The sequence below is a fragment of the Oncorhynchus kisutch genome, linkage group LG24, assembly GCF_002021735.2.
Source record: "Oncorhynchus kisutch isolate 150728-3 linkage group LG24, Okis_V2, whole genome shotgun sequence".
Classification (NCBI taxonomy): domain Eukaryota; kingdom Metazoa; phylum Chordata; class Actinopteri; order Salmoniformes; family Salmonidae; genus Oncorhynchus; species Oncorhynchus kisutch.
Genome location: NC_034197.2, coordinates 8,204,820 through 8,225,690, shown reverse-complemented (window position 1 = coordinate 8,225,690; position 20,871 = coordinate 8,204,820). Strand labels below are relative to the sequence as shown.

Sequence of the window (20,871 nt, the reverse complement as noted above, 5' to 3'; positions counted from 1 at the left end):
TATAAGGTTGAAACCTGAACACAAATCATGCAGATGAAGCACTGAGCCGTCATGACCATCAGCCCACTGTAACTGCCTTACTGGTCTGAAAACGTCTTGTTCATTTAGTTATCCTGTGCCGTCTGGTCACACAATAAAGACATGTAAAATCACACATTTTCGTAAACACAGTTCACAAACCACACGGGTCAAAGTCTAATTTGAAATTGGTAGGCGCAGACATGTGGATTTAATCTCTTTTAATACACATGTAAAGTTACAACGTGTACGCATGTAGCTATCATAGTAATAATGATCTTAAAGAAAGGTGTGTAACAGATTATTGTTGCCATAAGTCTGTCGTGCAGTTGAAGGGTCAATTTAGTGTATTATTATAAATAAATATAAGGAATAGAAAATATAACAAAAACAGACATACATACGTCGCTACATGCATGAACATAAGGTAGCAACAACGGGAACTTAAACATGTCCCTTTCTCGTTTGTTTAGACATAGAATAAATTAGAGATAAAAACACATGTGGAACATATAACATGACTTGAGGTCTGACATAATATGAATCTGATCCCTGCTTTTTGTGGTTTGTCTGTCTGGAGGGAAGCCCCACTACTACAGTAAATACTGTATTATATTGTCCTATGTGTGAGGCCCCTCTACTACAGTAAATACTGTATTATATTGTCATATGTGTGAGGCCCCTCTACTACAGTAAATACTGTATTATATTGTCCTATGTGTGAGGCCCCTCTACTACAGTAAATACTGTATTATATTGTCCTATGTGTGAGGCCCCTCTACTACAGTAAATACTGTATTATATTGTCCTATGTGTGAGGCCCCTCTACTACAGTAAATACTGTATTATATTGTCCTATGTGTGAGGCCCCTCTACTACAGTAAATACTGTATTATATTGTCATATGTGTGAGGCCCCTCTACTACAGTAAATACTGTATTATATTGTCCTATGTGTGAGGCCCCTCTACTACAGTAAATACTGTATTATATTGTCCTATGTGTGGGGTCCCTCTACTACAGTAAATACTGTATTATATTGTCCTATGTGTGAGGCCCCTCTACTACAGTAAATACTGTATTATATTGTCCTATGTTTGAGGCCCCTCTACTACAGTAAATACTGTATTATATTGTCCTATGTGTGAGGCCCCTCTACTACAGTAAATACTGTATTATATTGTCCTATGTGTGAGGCCCCTCTACTACAGTAAATACTGTATTATATTGTCCTATGTGTGAGGCCCCTCTACTACAGTAAATACTGTATTATATTGTCCTATGTGTGAGGCCCCTCTACTACAGTAAATACTGTATTATATTGTCCTATGTGTGAGGCCCCTCTACTACAGTAAATACTGTATTATATTGTCCTATGTGTGGGGTCCCTCTACTACAGTAAATACTGTATTATATTGTCCTATGTGTGGGGTCCCTCTACTACAGTAAATGCTGTATTATATTGTCCTATGTGTGGGGTCCCTCTACTACAGTAAATGCTGTATTATATTGTATTATAAGGCCTCTCTACTACCAGATCTGTATTATAAGGCCTACAGTAAATACTGTATTATCCTAGGATGGGGCCCTAGCCTGGTCCCCGATCTGTATTATAAGGCCTACAGTAAATACTGTATTATCCTAGGATGGGGCCCTAGCCTGGTCCCAGATCTGTTTGTGTTGTATTGCCAACTCCTATGGTCAGTTGGCAAGATAGCAGATCTGGAACCAGGCTAGGGAGGCCCCTCTCTCTACTATTTATTATATTGCTGCTATAACCAGTGCTTGACTTGGCCAGGAGCTCACTGGAGCTGAGTACCGGTGCCTCAAATGTTCTACTGCTTGAGCTCCTGTTCCTCTTATTGAATATTAGCTCAAAAGTATTGTGAATATAAAGAGTACAGGCACCCAAAACGAGTACCGGAGCATGTTTCAGTTCAAGTCAAGCACTGGCTATAACAATACAGGCACTTTGTTTGGTTCTGAGTGATCTGGATCTAGCCTGGTCCCAGATCTGTCTATGCTGCCTTGCCATGACAATAGGCAAAGCAGCAAAAACAGATCTGGGACCAGGCTAATTTGGATCCTGATATCAACTGAATGATAGTTTCACATTAATAGACAACAGATGCCCTCATTCTATATTTCCAAAACACAACTCTTAGGCCTACTAAAGCGTAAATGAGGGATACAAAGTATATTGAAAGCTGGTTAATTAAGAAATGAACATCCCACCATGCTTAGGGTCATATAAAAAATGCCCAGTTGCCCATTATTTGTGTGTGTGTGTGTGTGTGTGTGTGTGTGTGTGTGTGTGTGTGTGTGTGTGTGTGTGTGTGTGTGTGTGTGTGTGTGTGTCTCAGATCACCAGATCTCCACCACAGTCAACAACACACCAAATGATGGAAGGAAAGGTGTCAAACACTTGTAGAATCTATGCAAAGGTGGATTGAAGCTGTTTTCCGGAGGCTAGTGGTGCCCCAACACCCTATTAAGACACTTTATGTTGGTGTTTCCTTTATTTTGCCAGTTACCTGTATATCGGTCATAGTATATATTCATCATAATCTCTTACACAATCTGTAAATAATAATGGTCGTATTGTACTGTGCCTCTGCAACACTTTCAATAAATATATTTAAAATCATTGATTTACATGGAATGGTAATTTCCTACATTGTACAGTCTAAATTAAATTCCTCGTGGTTTTTCTATAATGTGTTATTACTTGTGCATGGACTTGACACCATAAAATATTCAGATGTGGTCATCTCTGCATAGTAGCAATGTGATATCTCTCTCGTGGGCAGTCTGTGAAGAGTCACGTCTCCATGTGTTTATGAGCTATCCTCATAGCATGACATCCATACATGACGGTGGCGGCTGTGTTGCACTTCTAAGAAGTACTTCTAAGAAGTCTCTCTCTCTCTATCTCTTCTCGCTATGTTGAACATTCTCCCGTGTGCCTAGTATTGTTAATCCAGATTTAAAAAATCTGATTTCTCTCCAGATGTGAAATATAATCACATAATTGCGTCCTAGCTTGTTGTCGAAGCCTTGGTCTGCTAGATTCATTCACTCCCTCTTCTCTCTCTCTCTCTCTCTCTCTCGCTCTCTCTTCTCGCTATGTTTAACATGCTCCAATGTGTCTAGTATTGTTTATCCAGAGTATTTATTCTGATTTCTCCCCAGGTCTCCTCTTACTTGTTTGACTCTTTCTCTTTTCACAAGTCACCATTGTTCTTTCTTTCTTTCTTTCTTTCTTTCTTTCTTTCTTTCTTTCTTTCTTTCTTTCTTTCTTTCTTTCTTTCTTTCTTTCTTTCTTTCTTTCTTTCTTTCTTTCTTTCTTTCTTTCTTTCTTTCTTTCTTTCTTTCTTTCTTTCTTTCTTTGAAACCAGATATTCCTCTCCCGCTCTTCTGAGTGAAGATGAATTCCACCTCAGACATTTTGATTTGATTTCCTGTAGTTCATCCATAATATTAGCTTCCACTTCTTCAACCGCCCCTCCTCCAAGGATTGCTCCCAAGCTTGCTCCCACGCTCTCATCCTCTGTTTATTCTGCTTCCAAAAATGGTCCTCTCCAGTTATTTCTTTCACTCTCACTCTTACTCGCTCTCCCTCCCTCTCTGTCTCTCAATTCAATTCAATTTAAGGGCTTTATTGGCATGGGAAATGCTCACTCTCTCTCCCTCCCTCCCACCCTCCCTCTCCCTCTACTGGGTTTCAGACAGTTACTCTAGATCTAAATAAAAGAGTAAAAGTCATCCCCCGTTCCTCTACCTTCATATCATCTTTCCTCTCCTCTCTTCAGGCCTCTGATTGGAGTTGGGTTGCAGCCAATAATCAGCATAGGAACCTCCCTACAAGAAGAGACAGAAGAGAGACAAGGACACACACACACACACAAACAAACAAACACGCACACGTGCAGACACACACACATACACACACACGCACACACACGTACACTCAGCTAGTTAATCAATACAAGTGGTAGGTAGTACAGAGATCCAAAGACTTGGCTCTGTGGAATTAGTCCCATTCACCCTCCCACAGCCCCACAGCATCTGTAGCTGCATCCAAAATGGCACCCTATTTTGGGGCCTGGTCAAATGTAGTGGACTATATAGGCCACTACATTTGACCAGGCCCCAAAATAAGCGCAATTTGTAGGTAATGGGATGCCATTTGGGGCCCAGATTGTTTCTCCATCTGCATATTCAATCCACACACTGTAATGTAGGAGATTGTAGGAGATTATAAAATCATGCATATGTAATCAGAACCATACAGCCAGTACAACGTGTATGTCTAAGATTAACAATGAATTGCACCAGTATCAGCTTCTCTCTCTCTCTCTCTCTCTCTCTCTCTCTCTCTCTCTTTCTCTCTCTCTCTTTCTCACTCTCACTCTCCCCCTCTTTCTCTCTCTCCCTATCTCCCTCTCTCCCCTCCTCTCTCTCCCAATTATTATAATAATTTTTTCAATTCAATTTGCTTTATTGTCATGACGTAAAGCTTACTTTGGATATTTACAATAGGAAAATAATAATAATCAAAATGATCAACGGGACAACAGTAACAACAACATCCAAGTGTCAAAATAACCATACATTGAACAATAACAATAAGCATACAGTAGAGGACATGTGCAGGTTGATTGGTCTGTCAGACACTGTCCCTCAACTTATGGCAGGCAGAAATGTAGTGCACTGCCAACACACAGCTCTCTGCATCCTCCCCCAACAGGACGGGTAGCCTACTCTCATCAGAGAGGTCTTTGAAACCTTGAATAAGGGTTTCAAATTTGGGGAAATGACACTCAAATTGTTTTATATTTTTTACATTTTGTCAGGAAATGCAGCTCCGTCTCAGGTTCTGCTGTTGTGCAGTGGTTGCACAGCCTTTCCTCTACAGGGAGTCCGGTTTTCCTGTGTCTACCCTTCTCAATGGCAAGGCTGTGCTCACTGAGCCTGTACTCTCTCTCTCTCTCTCTCTCTCTCTCTCTCTCTCTCTCTCTCTCTCTCTCTCTCTCTCTCTCTCTCTCTCTCTCCCTACCTCTTCCCCTCTTTCTCTCTCTCTCCCAATTCAATTCAATCTCTCTCTCTCCCTCTCTCTCTCCCTCTCCACCTCTTTCTCTCTCTCTCCCTCTCCACCTTTTTTTCTCTCTCTCTCCCTCTCCCCACAATCTCTCTCTCTCTCTCTCTCTCGCTCTCTCTCTCACTCAGTCTGCTGTCTGGCTGCTTTGTTCTGTAGTTTGAGCCATAGCGTACTGTGAGCTTATGCACTGCTTTGTACATTAGGCATGTAAGTCCAGTCAACAAACATTTAATGTACTGCCCATGTCATCTTGCGAGAGGTGAAGTAATTTGTAGCCTTGAAGGGAATCACCGTCCGGCAACTGCACTGTTCTCTTTATATAGAGACAGACATGTAGAGACAACGTATAATACAGGATGTTTATACTCCATGGTCAGCTTATTCAAAGGAGCATTTGAATATCTTTCTCTGTTTTCGTTCCGTTTCTACAGTACCAAGTGAACATCTTATCCTGCTGTTGATATATGTATATTTATAGGTACAGTACCTATACAGGTGCTGTAAAGGTCTATATTCCATTATGTAGTGTCGATGTCTTCACTCACATTTGTCCTCCTCAGCTGACTCACGTTTCTCCTCTCATTCAATAGCAACCTCCTCGGTGTGAGGGAGAGAAGACAGAGGGGACAGACAGACAGACAGACAGGGGATGTTTCATAGGGTCCTTCCTTCCTGGCCATAACACAGATGTCCATGTTTCCGTGTTGGGGGAAATGTGTTTGCTGCCTGAAGGTCAGTGCGGGCTGTCCTCTAGTCTTAGGTGCTGGCAGCGGTGGAGGTGGTGGTGTGTGTGTGTGAGACAGTACAAGTTGTCCTTGGTGGAGTGTGTGTGCTCTAAAAAATTGAAGAATATATTTTTTTAAACAAGTAAATAAATAAATAGAATCTCAAAAAGATAGGAATCAAAGTGATTGACACCCCTGTTTTTAATACTCCAGCGCCCTACCCTTGTGAGGATAACAATGCGATTGGAAAACACATTGGGAGGGATCTTAGATCATTCCTCCATACAGAATATTTCCAAGATCCTTGATATACTTCGTCTGCATCATCAAAGATCCACCAGCATATTTTACAGTAGGTGTGAGGTACTTTTCTGCGTATACTTCTGTTTTTCAACGCCAAACCCACCACAGGTGTGCGTGGCAGAAGAGCTCTTTTTTCATGTCATCTGATCACAGCACCGGTTCCTATCCAAGTGCCAATGCCATTTATCAAACTCCAGGAGTTTACATTTGTTGGATGGCATGAAAATAAAGCTCTTTGGTCACGCACCACACCGGTGGTGGGTTTTGCGTCGAAAGAAAGATGCATATGTAGAGAAGTATCCTATACCTAATGATAAAACACGGTGGTGGATCTTTGATGTTGTGGGGCTATTTGGCTTCCACTGGTTCTGGGTTCTGGGGCCCTTGTTAAGGTTAAGGTCAACGGCATCATGCACTTGATCAAGGACCAGGACATTTAAAAATCCTTAAAGAAATGGTTAATTGACCACCAATTCATCATTCTGCAATGGGCATCCCATCTTAGTCTCCGGACTTGAAAACCTGTGGTTTGAATTGAAGAGGGCAATCCATATGCACCACAGATAAAGGATATCAAGGACCTGGAAATATTCTGTGTGGAGGAATGGTCTAAGATCCCTCCCAATGTGTTCTCCAACCTCATCAACAACAACAAAAATGTAAGGGCAGTGTCATTATCCTCACAAGGGTAGGATGCTGGAGTATTGATAACGGGGGTGCCAATAACTTTGATCCCTATCTTTATGAGATTTTTTAAATGACTTGTTTAACAAAATCTCCTTCTCTAAGCAATTGTATTAGTATCAATTAATATAATTTTCAACAACAAAAATAGCATACAATATAGCTCAGTATTTGTATTATTTATTTCTTAATGATTTTTTTGCTCATCTTTATCAAAGGTGTCAACAAATATTGACCGAACTGTACGTACGTGTGAGTGTCTGAATGTGTCAGTAGAGGCTGTCCTTGGTGGTGGAGGTGTGTGTGGTGGTGGTGGAGTCGTCAGGTATGGAGCCCCTGCGCGGGGTTCTTGGTCTGCAGCGTAACAGGGCCTGTAGCTCCCTGGACACAGAGCTGCTGAAGAAGGTGTAGATCCAGGGGTTGGTACACGAGTTCAGACTGGCCAGCAGCATCAGGATGGTGAACGCTACGCCTGCAGAGAGAGAGAGAGGACACACATACGGTCAGGCAAAGACACACACGCGGACGCGATCAGGCAAACGCACACGCAGCCATCAGTCAGCCTGCAGGGAAGTGAGGGACATTGCATTGCCAGAGCCAGCAGCACAGCAGCCGTAGGCTACAACCAGTAAATTACAGCAGAGCTGACTGATCGCAATAGACTGTGAAGGTCAGAGATATAGATAGGTAAGGGGTCATACAGAATAGACGTTCCTCCTCTTTGCTGAAAACAGAGGTTGGGTGATTGTGGAGGCCAGGTCATCTGATACAGCACTCCATCACTCTCCTTCTTGGTCAAATAGCCCTTACACAGTCAGGAGGTGTGTTTTGGGTCATTGTCTTGTTGAAAAACTAATGATAGCCCCACTAAGCTCAAACTAGATGGGATGGCGTATCGCTCCAGAATGCTCTGGTAGTCATGCTAGTTAAGTGTGCCTTGAATTCTAAATAAATCACTGACAGTGTCATCAGAAAAGCACCCCCACATACCTCCTCCTCCATGCTTCACGGTGGGAATCACACATGTGGAGATCATCCATTCACCCGCTCTGCATCTCACAAAGACACAGCGGTTGGAACCAAAAATCTCAAACTTGCTTTCCACCGGTCTGATGTCCATTGCTCGTGTTTCTTTGCCCAAGCAAGTCTCTTCTTATTATTGGTGTCCTTTAGTAGTGGTTTCTTTGTAGCAATTCGACCATGAAGGCCTGGTTCACTCAGTCTCCTCTGATGTTGAGATGTGTCTGTTACTTGAACTCTGTGAGGCATTTATTTGGCCTGCAATCTGAGGTGCAGTTAACTCTAATGAACTTATCCTCTGCAGCAGAGATAACTCTGGGTCTTCCTTTCCTGTGGCTGTCTTCACGAGAGCCAGTTTCATCATAGCACTTGATGGTTTTTGCGACTGCACTTGAAGAAACTTTCAAAGTTCTTGAAAAGTTCTGGATTGACTGACCTTCATGTCTTAAAGTAATGATGGACTGTCGTTTATCTTTGCTTATTTGAGTTGCCATAATATGGACTTGATCTTTTACCAAATAGGGCTATCTTCTATATACCACACCAACCTTCTCACAACACAACTGATTGGCTCAAACGCATTAAGAAGGAAAGACATTCCACAAATTAACTTTTAACAAGGCACACCTGTTAATTTAAATGCATTCCAGGTGACTACATCATGAAGCTGGTTGAGAGAATCCCAAGAGTGTGCAAAGCTGTCGTCGAGGTGAAGGGTGGCTGCTTTGAAGAATCTCAAATATAAAATATATTTTGATTTGTTAAACACTTTTTTGCTTACTACATGATTCCATATATGTTATTTCATAGTTTTGATGTCTTCACAAATAGAAAATAGTACAAATAAATAAAATCCTTGGAATGAGTAGGTGTGTCCAAACTTTTAACTTGTACCATGTGACCTCACAGGACTAGAATGCACTGCTTCCCTCTCTCTCTTAGCTCTTAGCCTCTTATTCTGCTGGACCACTCAAGCTGGACCTCTCAAGCTGGACCTCTCAAGCTCCATGGACCTTAGCCTATAATGGCAGGAACTGGTGAACTGATCATTTTGGGGAATGTAGCTTTTAGGGATTAGTACTTGTATTGTGCACTGTCAGTACAAGGAGCCTTTAAAGAGCTAGCGTAGCCTGAACGGTACACTTAAGCTATCCTTCTTCAAGGAAAGAAGGAGAAGACAATTAGAGCACAGACTGAGTATAACATCCTTTCATGTTCAGGATCTCGAGGTCTTTACTTATTGTCTTTCATTCTATTGCCCACCTTTCCTTGATCATTATCATTTATGTTTGTAAATATTTTGGTTAGTGTTACCAATATTTTGGTTAGTCCGATTGATTCTCAAAGAATTCATACCTTCAGATGAATCAATTCATTACTATTATTCTAACTGTAGCTTTATGAGCCATAACTAAAATAACTGACAAATCAGGTCTTCTTAGAATACCATTTTTTTCCCAATAACTGGACTGATGCCCCGTTTATAATTCCATAGTAATAAGTGTACACTCTACTTTACAATAGTGCTGTTAAAAAGGCCAGCTCTTATTTAGCCGTTTCATAATCCCTAATCTAGTAGTTAAATTGTATTTGCCCAACACCTTATTTTCACCAAAGTGGTACCTATAAAGCACCCCACTTGTATCAGCCAATCACAGTCCGGCGTTCCCTGTCTACCTCCTGCCATCAGATTGAGATCGCGCCGTCTGAAGAGAAGGAAGGACATATTGGACTGTTTTCTATGATTTATTTTATTGCCTGCATCTAATTGTAAGTACATGTCATTGTACATGTCATTGCTTCTTTAGTTGGCTGTTGCTAAGGCAGTCAAGTTATTTACCATATTTAGAAGGTATTTTCCTTTACATCATGCTAGTTACTCTTTTAGCCAGCTAGCCAAGTAGGTGCTAGCCAGTCATGCCAGCTAATTTATACTCTGTGTACCACATGCCTAGTTTAGGATATTATTTTTACGTTCATATTGTCAGTTTAAGTAGGAGAGTTAAAAAGGTTATTCCATCAAACTTCAAATTATTAGAATAGTACACAACGCAGAACAGAACAAACAGGTTGGGGGTCAGTGGCCCAAGCCCACGAACAGGAATAATATTCTAAAGTCAGATCGCTATGGTCGCCAGGAACTTTACTTTTGGTGTCTATTTTTAATTGTTGCGCTACTGGTGCTGCCTGTTGATGTTAGGTAGGCAGCTACAGTAGCTGAATGATATTAACATCTTCGGGTTTTGTTTCATTAAATGTATTTTATTTCATCTGGGTGCTTGCGTCACCTACTGACACCCTGGTACTACCCGTAGCTCCCGTTCTCCTCAGTCCTACAAAAGCACTAACGTGAAATAAATCAAACATCCCGAGGTTAATGCTGTAGATATTGTTATACGGTGGTGTGAGACTATTGAAACATGTACCTTTCAGAGTTTTATTGTTGATATTAATATAGTTTACAGAGTGCTAAAAAGTGTTGCTGTTGCTAGCTAGCATGCCTTTCTGTGATGCAGACGGTTCGCTGAGCTGCCGACTGGTGCTGGCGTTGCATTATGGGAGAGTAGTTTTGGCCCTCTACGGTTTGAATGAGAGAGGCGATTTCACGTTGTAGCTTGTTTGTGTTGCAGTGTTTTTGTACGTGAGTTGTTGTATTTTAATACTGTCAACACTGAAAGCACCTAGCAATGTATTGGGGATGTGAGACAGGATATGTGTTTTACCTTTCTTCATGCTCCTGTTCTTAACAACTTGTCTGATGGTGCATTGGAGACTGATGTGTTCCTGTCCTGTCTTTTCACAATACTATTGCAGGTATGGTTTTATTGTCTAAGAATTAAGATGATACATTCTTTGTATTAAGGACTGGTTATTATTTTATAGTATACATTATGGCTTTATGTATGAGTGTGGTTGTGTGAGTCTGAGAAAACACTGAGAGAGAACAACTTGTCAGATGGTGCATTGGAGATTGATGTGTTCCTGTCCTATCTTTTTACAATACTATTGCAGATCAACATAAAATCCAAAAAGACAGCCGCGGTGTCGCTCTTCATTTCTTGGTTCTACTGTTGTACATATAAAGACCGCTACACGTATAGCCGTGTTTATGGACAATTACAACCTTTATTTAGCCTCATGCTACTCTGCGCTGTATATTTAGTCGTATGTATGTATGTATGTATGTAACCTAATTTAGCCTGTGCCTTTTCTGGTGGGGCAGTTACTATTCCTTGTTGTGGTCTCCTGCACATGCGCAGAACTTGGGTACATTGCAGTCACATTTCAGTTACTTTCTATGTCATTCAATTGATGTATAGTTATCATATGGTTACCAATAATTGGGCTTTTGTCCTGTAGGTGTGTTACTATAGCCTATGCATTTTGTTTTGCCCCTTACATTATATCTTGGCATAAGCAGTATAGAGATTGTGTATTCTAGATACTAGCACGAATACCACCACAGTCTACTGGGCCTGTATATTGTATGTAAGCCTATACTCGTGGTTATTCCTTTCTATTCTGTTACCATAGAAACACTTTTATACACTCTCACTTCCACTGTGAGCACTGTCAATCAAGGTGTATGGTGTGGTGATCCCTTATCTGTAATAAACCTGTTCTGAAGACATCTGACCTGTTCTTGCTGGACAGACCTGTGGCGGCTGTACCGCATCCTCTGGCAGATATAGCTCTCTAGTATATCTCTTAGTATTTTTCAAGTGCACAATATAGGGAATAGGGTGCCATTTGGGACGCAGGCATGGAGAGATCGAGGTCATGGTCCACTTCCTCCTCTTCGGTAACAACAGAGAGTAGTGACTATTTAACAATACCAGTATTCAGTGTGGAAACTAACTGTTTACGGTTTTCCATTTTTGTTTCCCTCTGGCACCATTAGACGTGCTGTAAATTTCCTTCTGGAACAAAAATCTAAACTTTACCTATTTCCTTTGGCCACTTTCTACTTCCAACATGCCGTTTTTATGTAATAAGTAGGACACCAAGCACTGGCCTCCTCCCTCTTTACTATTGCCAGTTTAGGAAGATAAAAGGAGCTGGGGGTTGACTAGAAACTACACAGCTGATAGCAATCAGTGTGTGCATGATGACTTATGTGTACGCACTGTGTGCGTGTTTGCATGCTTTGGGTGCCTATTCATGTGTGTGTGTTTCACTCTGTGTGCGAGCTGTTGGCAGATGCTATTGTTGATGAAATGTCAACATCTGTCCGGGGTGTGAGAGCAACAGGGGATATAAACAGGTTATTTACTGACACTGAGGTATGCTGTGTGTGTGTGTGTGTGTGTGTGTGTGTGTGTGTGCCAGTTTTGCTTCAGATGAGTGAAGAAAAAACTAATCCACAGTGTTGAAGTTGTAAACCGTTGTAAGCAGACACCTGACACAGTGCTAGTTGAGTTGAGTTATGTTATGGTGACCTTAAATAAATTCTAGTTCTGGATCAGTTGTGGCACTTGAAATCGGAGGAAGGGCTTATAGTAAAGGCTGCAATGACATAAATGGAATGGTATCAAACACATCTAACACATGGTTACCACGATATATCGGTAAGCATATTGGAATCGGCCGATATTAGGTAAAAATGGCCCGATGTCTATTTTAACGCCGATGTGCAAAACCGATGTCAAAGCTGAAGTGCATACCTATATAACGTAGGTAGATGACGTAATGACGCCACGAAAAATACAGTGCTATACAGAACAAAAGCAGAAAAATACTTAGAGCACACTTCCAACAACTGAACAAGTTCAAGTCGAGCAGTCATTTGAAAGAGTAAGAAAATTTCAGCGAGACAACTCAAAGGCGAAATACATTAATGCCAAGATAATGGAATTCATTGGCCTTAGCAATCAACCGTTCTCTGTCGTGTATGATGTTGGCTTTCGCCGACTGGTCGAGCACCTCGAAGCCCCGGTACACATTACCAAGTAGGCGCTATTTTTCAGATGTTGCCCTACCTGAGTTACACAGTATTGTTGAAACGCACATCCCTGAGCTACTTGCTATGGGCGTCACTGCTATTAGCTTCACGATTGACTGACATTTGAACCAGCAATGTCAGCCCTATGAGCATGCTGAGTCTGACAGCACAGTGGGTCTACGAGGATTTTGAACTGAGGAAAGCCCTATTGCATGCTCAAGAATGTGCTGGTTCTCATACCGCTACTGCCATTTCAATGGCATTTGAGAACATGTTTCAAACTTGAAAACATGAACACACTCCTGGCTCCATTTGAACAACTGACTGGAGAAATAATAAGCTAATCAACTGTGTCTGCAGCAGACGTGATACCGTCTGTCATGGCATTGAAACGCCTGCTCAACTAAAGTGCCCACGCAGACCGTGGGGTTAACACTTGCAAAAGTACTCTACAAGATTCTGTGAACAAGTGATTCGGTGGCATTCTCTCTGAGCCTCTTTACTGTGTTGCCACCATTGTCGATGCTAGGTACAAGGGCCGCTACTTCGAAGCAGACAAGAAATAGGGTTTACGTGAAATGTTACAGACACAGCTGGACAAGATGGAAACGGACACAGTGACAGTGTACACTGAGGAAGAGCGGCGACAGACAGAGCTGAAACTTCACTGCTTGACATGTATGATGAAATCCTGGTTGAGACTGAAATGACTGAACAAATGAACAACAAAACAGGACAACAAGTAAGTGAAAGAAATAGATTTTGATGATGTTTTACTGGTAATGGGGACATGCGTAAAAGGCAAGAAAATAACTTTTTGGTCAGTGTGTATGTGTGTGTTAACTATTTAAATGTACTAGAATGCTTAAAATGCCGCTAAAATTTGTAATATTGGTTACCGATATCGGGTGTTTTTTGCCATGGAAAATATCACATATCGGTATTGGCCAAAAATGTCATATCGGTGCATCCCTACTACCAATTACATCAAACTGAAAGAAGTTAAGCTACACTAAAGTTACCCCTATGAAAAATATAGTAAACTAAAGTTACTTTGAAAAAGTACTTCGTGAAAAATTATCATATGTAAATCTGAAATGTCATAGACTGTAAATTGCAAGCACAGATCACTTTGGGGTTATATGATGTCAGAAGAATCTCCCGCGGCCCTTGTCTCACAAACACCACTCTAGCTCAGCCTCCGTTAATCACACAGACTAATGGTTGGTATCAATGGATGTAGTAGAAATAGACAGGTCCAATGGTACAACCCAGAAGTCTGTAGGGGTTTAAAAAGGTTTTAGAAGTCCAAAACATACCAGCGTCAAAGTGGGACTGTAGGATTTCAACACAAAAACAATGTTTCAAGTGAGAATTAGGAAGGTCTGATAAAGAAAAAGAGAGAAGATTATTGCCTACTTTACCCATGTTTTTCTTTTTGCGAAAAAATTGTTTGTAGTTCCAGTAGTTAGCTACACCACTATATGGCTAAAAGTAATTAAAGTGCAATTCCATCACTTTTCAACCTCATTTTCATTAATCCAGCACAATACCAGTGTCTACATATATTTTGTAGAAAAAAATATAAAGTTAAAAAGTTCTACTCGATGACATCAATGATTTTCAAATACTATGAGAATCGTGGTGACGCGTGGAGCAAGAAAATACCCTCCTATTGGCCAGAATGTGATGTCACAGAGAACCATTTTTTAGGAACTTTCTTCTTATCTTTTTAACCACTGATCATAGAAACGTGCTGTTTTTACATATATAGATACTGGTATGGTGCTGGAGATAGTGAATATGAGGTTGAGAAGTGGCGGAATCGACCTTTAACTACTGAAAACACTATCTAGATTTGAATTCAGTTCAACTACCACTAAGCTACTGTAAAATGTAGTGAAATTACTAGTTGAACTACATGTAGCTCACTACTCCCCAACACTGTGGATATGAAAACAATAACATATTTTTAACCTCAGTGACCCAAATATTTTGCCATACAGCGGAGCTCAGTATGCTTTGTGTGCTTAGTAAGTGTGTTTCTGTGTGCGTGTGTCTTCGATCTCTAACCTTGGTCTGGAGGGTTGGGGTCCCAGGCGGCCCACAGCTGAACGATGAAGAAGGGGGACCAGCAGACTGTGTAGACCAACACTATCACCAGAGTCATCCTCACCGTCTTAGACATGGCCTTGGAGATGGAGGGGGGCGTCAGGGCCCGGGGGGGTGGGGGAGGGTACTCCAGCGATGGGCGTGGAGAGGAGACACACCGGGGGGAGGATGGGAGCTCGAAGGATGTGTAGGACTCATGACAGTGGCATCCGCCATTGTTAGGAGGCACTGAACCACCACCACAACCACCTGAGGTGACTGGGCCATGGGATCCATGTGGGCACGGGTCACATGATGGGGGAACTACAGCTGTACTGGAGCCCCTTTGGTCACTGAGGCCGGGGTTGGAGGGGAGGGTTAGGTTATCTGGGGTGTTGAAGGGGCTTTGCTGTGTTGCTGCTGTGTGGTTGTTGTGACAGCTGCTGTACTGTGGAGAGGGGGACAGGTAGGGATAGCACTCTGAGGGTACAACAGCTGTAGTAGACTGGGGGGAGAGCGGTAAGAGAGGGTTGCAGAGAGTGCTGGAGGGGTTGTTGTTCATAGTCTTTAGAAGCTGCTCCCCTCCTACTCCTGCTCCTCTCCCCCCTCTGCATCCCCCTCTCCCCCGCTCCCTGGTCGCTCTGTCATCGTCCTTTTTGACTCTGTGGAAGTGGAAGATGACAGCGTTGTTCTTCTTGAGCTCTGCTGACACCATCCTCTCTGACTTCAGATAGATGTTGTTGTGAATCTCTCTGAAGATCCGTATCTGGAATGAGAAAGAAATGGATGAATGAATGAATTTGTCTTAATGAATCTGAATATGTCTGAAGTATGTAGCTAGATGCTAAAAGAGTAAAATACATACAATTAATAGAAACGTACAGCTAACTTCCAAAATAGAGGGAACACTTGAGTAAATGAGGGATACAACGTATATTGAAAGCAGATGCTTCAACACAGATTCCTAAGTTAATTAAGCAGTCAACATCCCATCATGCTTAGGGTCATGTATAAAAATGCCCAGTCGTCCATTATTTTGGCTACCATGGCTAGAAGAAGAGATCTCAGTGCCTGAGACAGCATTTTTCACCACCATCAACAAAACACCAAATGATGGGATTTCTCTCAGAATGGTGTTGCATCCCTCCAAGTTCCAGACACGTGTAGAATCTATGCTAAGGTACATTGAAGCGGGTTATGGTGGCCCAACGCCCTAAAGATACGTTACGTTTTGGTGTTTCCTTTATTTTGGCAGTTACCTGTAGATACTAATAGAACAAATGTACTTAGACAGTAAAAGAGTGCACACAGAGAAGTATTTTGGAACCGATTCCTAAACCTAATCATCCCAACACAGACACCAAACACAGACCTTTCTAACTCAATTAAATGTCCTCGATTCTGTTTCCTGAAAAAGCACAAGACCCCAGCAGGTCATGAGAAACTGGGTCTTAGAACAATGTCTTGCCAAACCATGTTAGCAAGGACGTCACTTGATCAGATCTGGGTTCAAACACGACTTTAAATCATTTAGAATACTTAATAAGCTGTTTTGACTGAGCTTGCCTGGCATAATGGAACCAAAACAATATTGCCAAAACAGCAAACTCGCCCATCGGGGGAACTCTAAGGCAGAATAAATCACACACTCAAATTATTCAAAAGATTTTAAATAGTATTTGAACCCAGCTCTACACTTTATATGAAACACAAATTAATTCAATGTCCCTAATCTTTGGCTGGGATCTGGTTAATTTGACTGTTATTCTGGTTCCTCGCTGGGTCCCTCACAGTGGGTAGTGTTCTGACAGGCCAGCCACACAGCAGTAGGTCTACAGTGGGCTGTGTTAATTAGGCCAGGGGAAACAGCAAATAGCCGGACCCTGGAAATATCTTTCCTTAAATAGAGCAGCTAGCTCTCTCTCTGAGTCTGACTGGACCAGAGGGAGGTAGCCCAGAATGTCTCTATCCCCCACGGGACGCTACACAACACCAGCCAGTACAGCCACCCCATCTACCCCACCAGCTGTCCGGCCTGTCCCAGATCTGATAGAACTGACTCCCTGCAGTTTATTCAACAGTGCCTACCAAAAACCGCTCCATCAAACAGCAAATTTTATTCATGCAAAATCAAATTTTTTATTCTGTGTTTTGTATGTTTTCGGGGGTGGCAGGTAGCCTATAGCTTAGAGATATGGGGCGCATCCCAAATTTCACCCTATTCCCTATATAGCGCACTACTTTTGACCAGAGCCTTAAGGATAATGAAATAGGAAGTGTACTGGTAAACGGAGGGCAGCTGGTCTCTGATCCCAGGCACCCCCCAAGGGCATTGCATCGCGGTTAACGCTGTGCCTGTCAATGTGGAAAAAGGATACATTTCTATTATATTTTTGTTCGGTGGTCACACTGTGTTGTCTCCTTGTCTTGTACCTGGCAGACAGTGATCATTAAGCCTGGCAGTGTGTGTGCGTGCATGTGTGTGCATCTGTTTCAGTAGTAGTACCTGGCAGACAGTGATGATTAGTGCTGGCAGTAAGAACACTGCTAGGGTCATCCAGGTGATGTAGGCCTTGAGTCCCCACGGCTCAGCAAAGTGAGCCCAGCACTCAAACTCTCCTGGAGACACCTCCGACCGCGAGAAGATGAACAACTGGGGAGAGGGGAATGTTGGAGGAGGGAGAGGGTGGGGAATGGAGGGAGGGGAGGAAGGAAGAGTGAGGGGTGAGGGAGTCAAAACCAAACCAAACATCAATTTCCTTCACAACTAACAGAACAGGAGACCACACTGTCTAGGAAACTTCCACTGATCTCATGATACGCCTAAAAATGGAACACCTTAAATTTGACTGCAGGCCCTGGGGTCAGGGCAGGAGTGTCCCCTTGAGACTTCATTTCCTGAGCCAGCATGTCATCTAGCTGTCCCTGGTTCACACCTGTGGTAGCCTATACTGATCAGCGGTGCCAGTGTCCCTACCTCTATATTGTTCTGAGGGCAGCTCTGCCTCGAGGGCAGAACATATGGAAATGGTTGTGTGAAAGCTCAAGTAAACAGTAAGTGGGCAGAGGCTGTCATGTTAGGGTTGTGTTTGAGGCTAGGGTTAGGGTTGAGCCTGGATGTGGACATGAAGCTAGGGTTGGGGTTGAGGGTTGTTAGGGTCAGTGGAGGCTCTTCAGAGGAGGAAGGGGAGGACCATCATACTATTTCTGAAAAATAAAAATAGTCACACGTTTGAGATAAATCTATAGTAAATATATATCACTTCACCAGATAAGTGATTAAAACACACTGTTTTGCAATGATGGTCTACATTATCCTCAACAGCACCCTCTAGGGTGGCACCATGTTGTAGTTGGAGGACAGCTATTTTCTGTACTCCTCTGGGTACACTGACTTCAATACAAAACCTAGGAGGCCTGTGGTTCTCACCCCCTTCCATACTACTAATTACTTACACAGTAATTATGACAAATCTGGCCCTCATACCACCATGGCCACCTAATCATCCCCGTCTTCCAATTGGCTCATTCACCCCCCCCCCCCCCTTTTCCCCTGTAACTATTTCCCAGGTAATTCATTTAAATGAGAATGTTCTGGTAAAATAAATATAGAAATAAAACCTGACTCGAACAGAGAGGAATGCTATTTACGTTAGCTAGCTGGCTAAGGATTTCCAAGACTGCAAGGTAGGGATTTCCAAGCCGAGGTAAGCTTTCGGTTTTATGAATTGATTGCTTCCGGGGCCCCCCGGTGTAACTGCTATACTGCTTGACGTGGTTGTGCACATGGATTGGATTGTGGGTTTCCTAGCGCGTTAGTTTTAGTTTGTTGACTATAATATGTTAATATGGTGACAACGATGTAGGCTGTGTAGCAGCTAGGGGTTATAAGTAGGAAGGTTTGGCTTGGAGAAGATTTTGCGTCTGGTCACTGATCAGGGGTGTGTTCATTACAGTGATTCTGCTGCAAAACATTTCTTCAACGTAAGCAAACGAAACGGGGAGGGACCTACATAAAATTGTCCAATAGAAAGGAATGTTTTGCAACTGTTTGGACTAATAATTACACCCATAATCAGCTAGATGCAGGCAAGAGTGTGCAAGGGAGTATTGATTGTGTCACTTTCTGTCATCTTATTTCTCCAATTTGTCTCTCGACCTGTGCACCTACGTTATAAATGTTCATTTGTATGCTAGGTTGTATTGTCATAATGAGTATAGGGTAAATTTGAGTATCATGTAGTCGCCTAAACCCATCAATGTTACATAGAACTGGGTGAATGGAATAGGAATGACAGTCATCCTAAATGCTGTAATAGAAAATAAATACAAATCGTCCTCACGAACCTGCACTGGTTATCGTTGAGCTGGGATGTGGACATGAAGCTAGGTTTAGGGTTTAGCTGAGATGTGGACATACAACTAAGGTTAAGGCTTAGGTTCAAGCTTAGGCTCAGTGTTCCTACCTGCCTGTGGTATGGAGAGCAGCAGGGCCAAGGGGTCAGAGGTCAGGGATAGTGCTCCTACCTGTGGTATAGAGAGAAGTAAGGCCAGGCCCCAGGCCATCATAATAGGGGTGTTCCAGCGGGACACGGACCCACCACGATAGGCCTGCAGTGGGCAGCAGATGGCATAGTGCCGGTCCACTGTCATGGCAACAATCATATAGGAGGACGCGAACATCCCTACGATCTGCAGGTACTTTACTGAGCGACACAGAAAATCCGGCCCCTGGAACCTTTCTGTGATGTTCCACACCAGCTGGGGAAAAACCTGTGGGGCCGACAGGAAATAAGAGAACATTTAGCGTGGCTACGTTAGATACTAGCATACTACTTAGAATCCATGAATCAATGCATGCTAGTGTGGACATTGAACCAGAGTAGACTGACTGCCATAGCAATGGAATAACAATAATAATATTTATTTGAATGCTCACGCCATTTCCACTGCATTTTGAGAACTGCGCCCACCATACAATAGTAGGCGAATGTGTGTTAGTCATTTAGGACGGCCATAGAATCTTAATTTAAGCCAGTTTGCTACAGCAGGAAAATAATCCTGCAGCAACAGAAAACGTGGATTATAATGGACATTTTTGTAGGGGTTGCTACATTTTTCATTATGTCAAATCAAGTCTAAAATTTCAATGTGAAAATTACTAACTTTAGAAGCCTTTTTAAAACTCAAATACACTATAAGTTTGCAGGAAAATGTGCAGTAACATAATAAATTAAGATCATATATCTGTAACAATGATTTAGAGTTGTAGGAATAGTGGACTAATTCATATTGTTAAACAGACTAGAAGGGACGGAATCATGGTCATGTTAGCTTCACCACACTCTCCATGTCATTGTGACTTAGCTCACTCATAGGTTACCGATGTTGATTACTGTATACATGTGGTGCCTAGCAATCAAAACAGGGATGGGGTTAATCCCAAGAGAACTGGAGTTGACTCTAATCTCTAAGGTGTCAGTCTCACCTGGAACAGCGCCACCACCAGGTCAGCCAGACACAGGTTGACCATGAACAGATGCATCGGAGCGTTGTGTTTCCTCCTGCGGAGCAGCACCCACAGTACGAAGCCATTCCCTAGGGTAGTGAGGGCCAGCACCAAGCCCAGGACCCCTATCTCTGCCCGGGCCAGACCCAGATCCCTCACCCTGGGCTGGGGTAAGGCATGGGGCGTGGTGGCTGAGGCATTCTCGGGGATAATCCAGTAATAGGACCCTGCCCCTTCGTGAGAACTGTTGAGGGATGTGAAGTCGGAGAAGAGGGAGGAAGTGAGGTTGGTTCTTCCTGTTGTCACGGATGCCAGAGAGGAGTGGCCTAATTTATTCCAACCCATTTCCCCGGAGATGGTTTCCATGCCTGCGTAAAACACAAACAAAACAACAGAAACCTCATAAAACTAATAATGATCAAATCTCCCCCTGTGTTTGTTTTGTAGGGAGAGAGGGCAAAGAGGGCACAGAGCCTGCG

At 42.6% G+C, this 20,871-nt stretch overlaps 1 protein-coding gene across 4 annotated transcripts in view; it reads right to left on the bottom strand.

Moving 5' to 3' along the window:
- Positions 1 to 224: 224 nt before the first annotated feature.
- The window catches only part of LOC109869858 (vasopressin V2 receptor), a 47,323-nt gene continuing 26,676 nt past the window's right edge, over positions 225 to 20,871 (bottom strand). For 3 of the 4 annotated variants that reach the window (XM_020460139.2, XM_031803870.1, XM_031803871.1), the window contains 6 exons: positions 20,372 to 20,760; positions 19,411 to 19,656; positions 17,390 to 17,536; positions 14,866 to 15,649; positions 7,081 to 7,302; positions 5,152 to 5,952 (listed from right to left, as the gene is read on the bottom strand). In XM_020460139.2, coding sequence (XP_020315728.1) covers positions 7,100 to 7,302; positions 14,866 to 15,649; positions 17,390 to 17,536; positions 19,411 to 19,656; positions 20,372 to 20,758 — 1,767 coding nt within the window. In that variant the 5' untranslated portion in view covers positions 20,759 to 20,760 and the 3' untranslated portion in view covers positions 5,152 to 5,952; positions 7,081 to 7,099. Of the gene's footprint in view, positions 3,879 to 5,151; positions 5,953 to 7,080; positions 7,303 to 14,865; positions 15,650 to 17,389; positions 17,537 to 19,410; positions 19,657 to 20,371; positions 20,761 to 20,871 lie in introns of those variants that run through there. The other variant, XR_004205252.1, reaches the window with a different exon arrangement.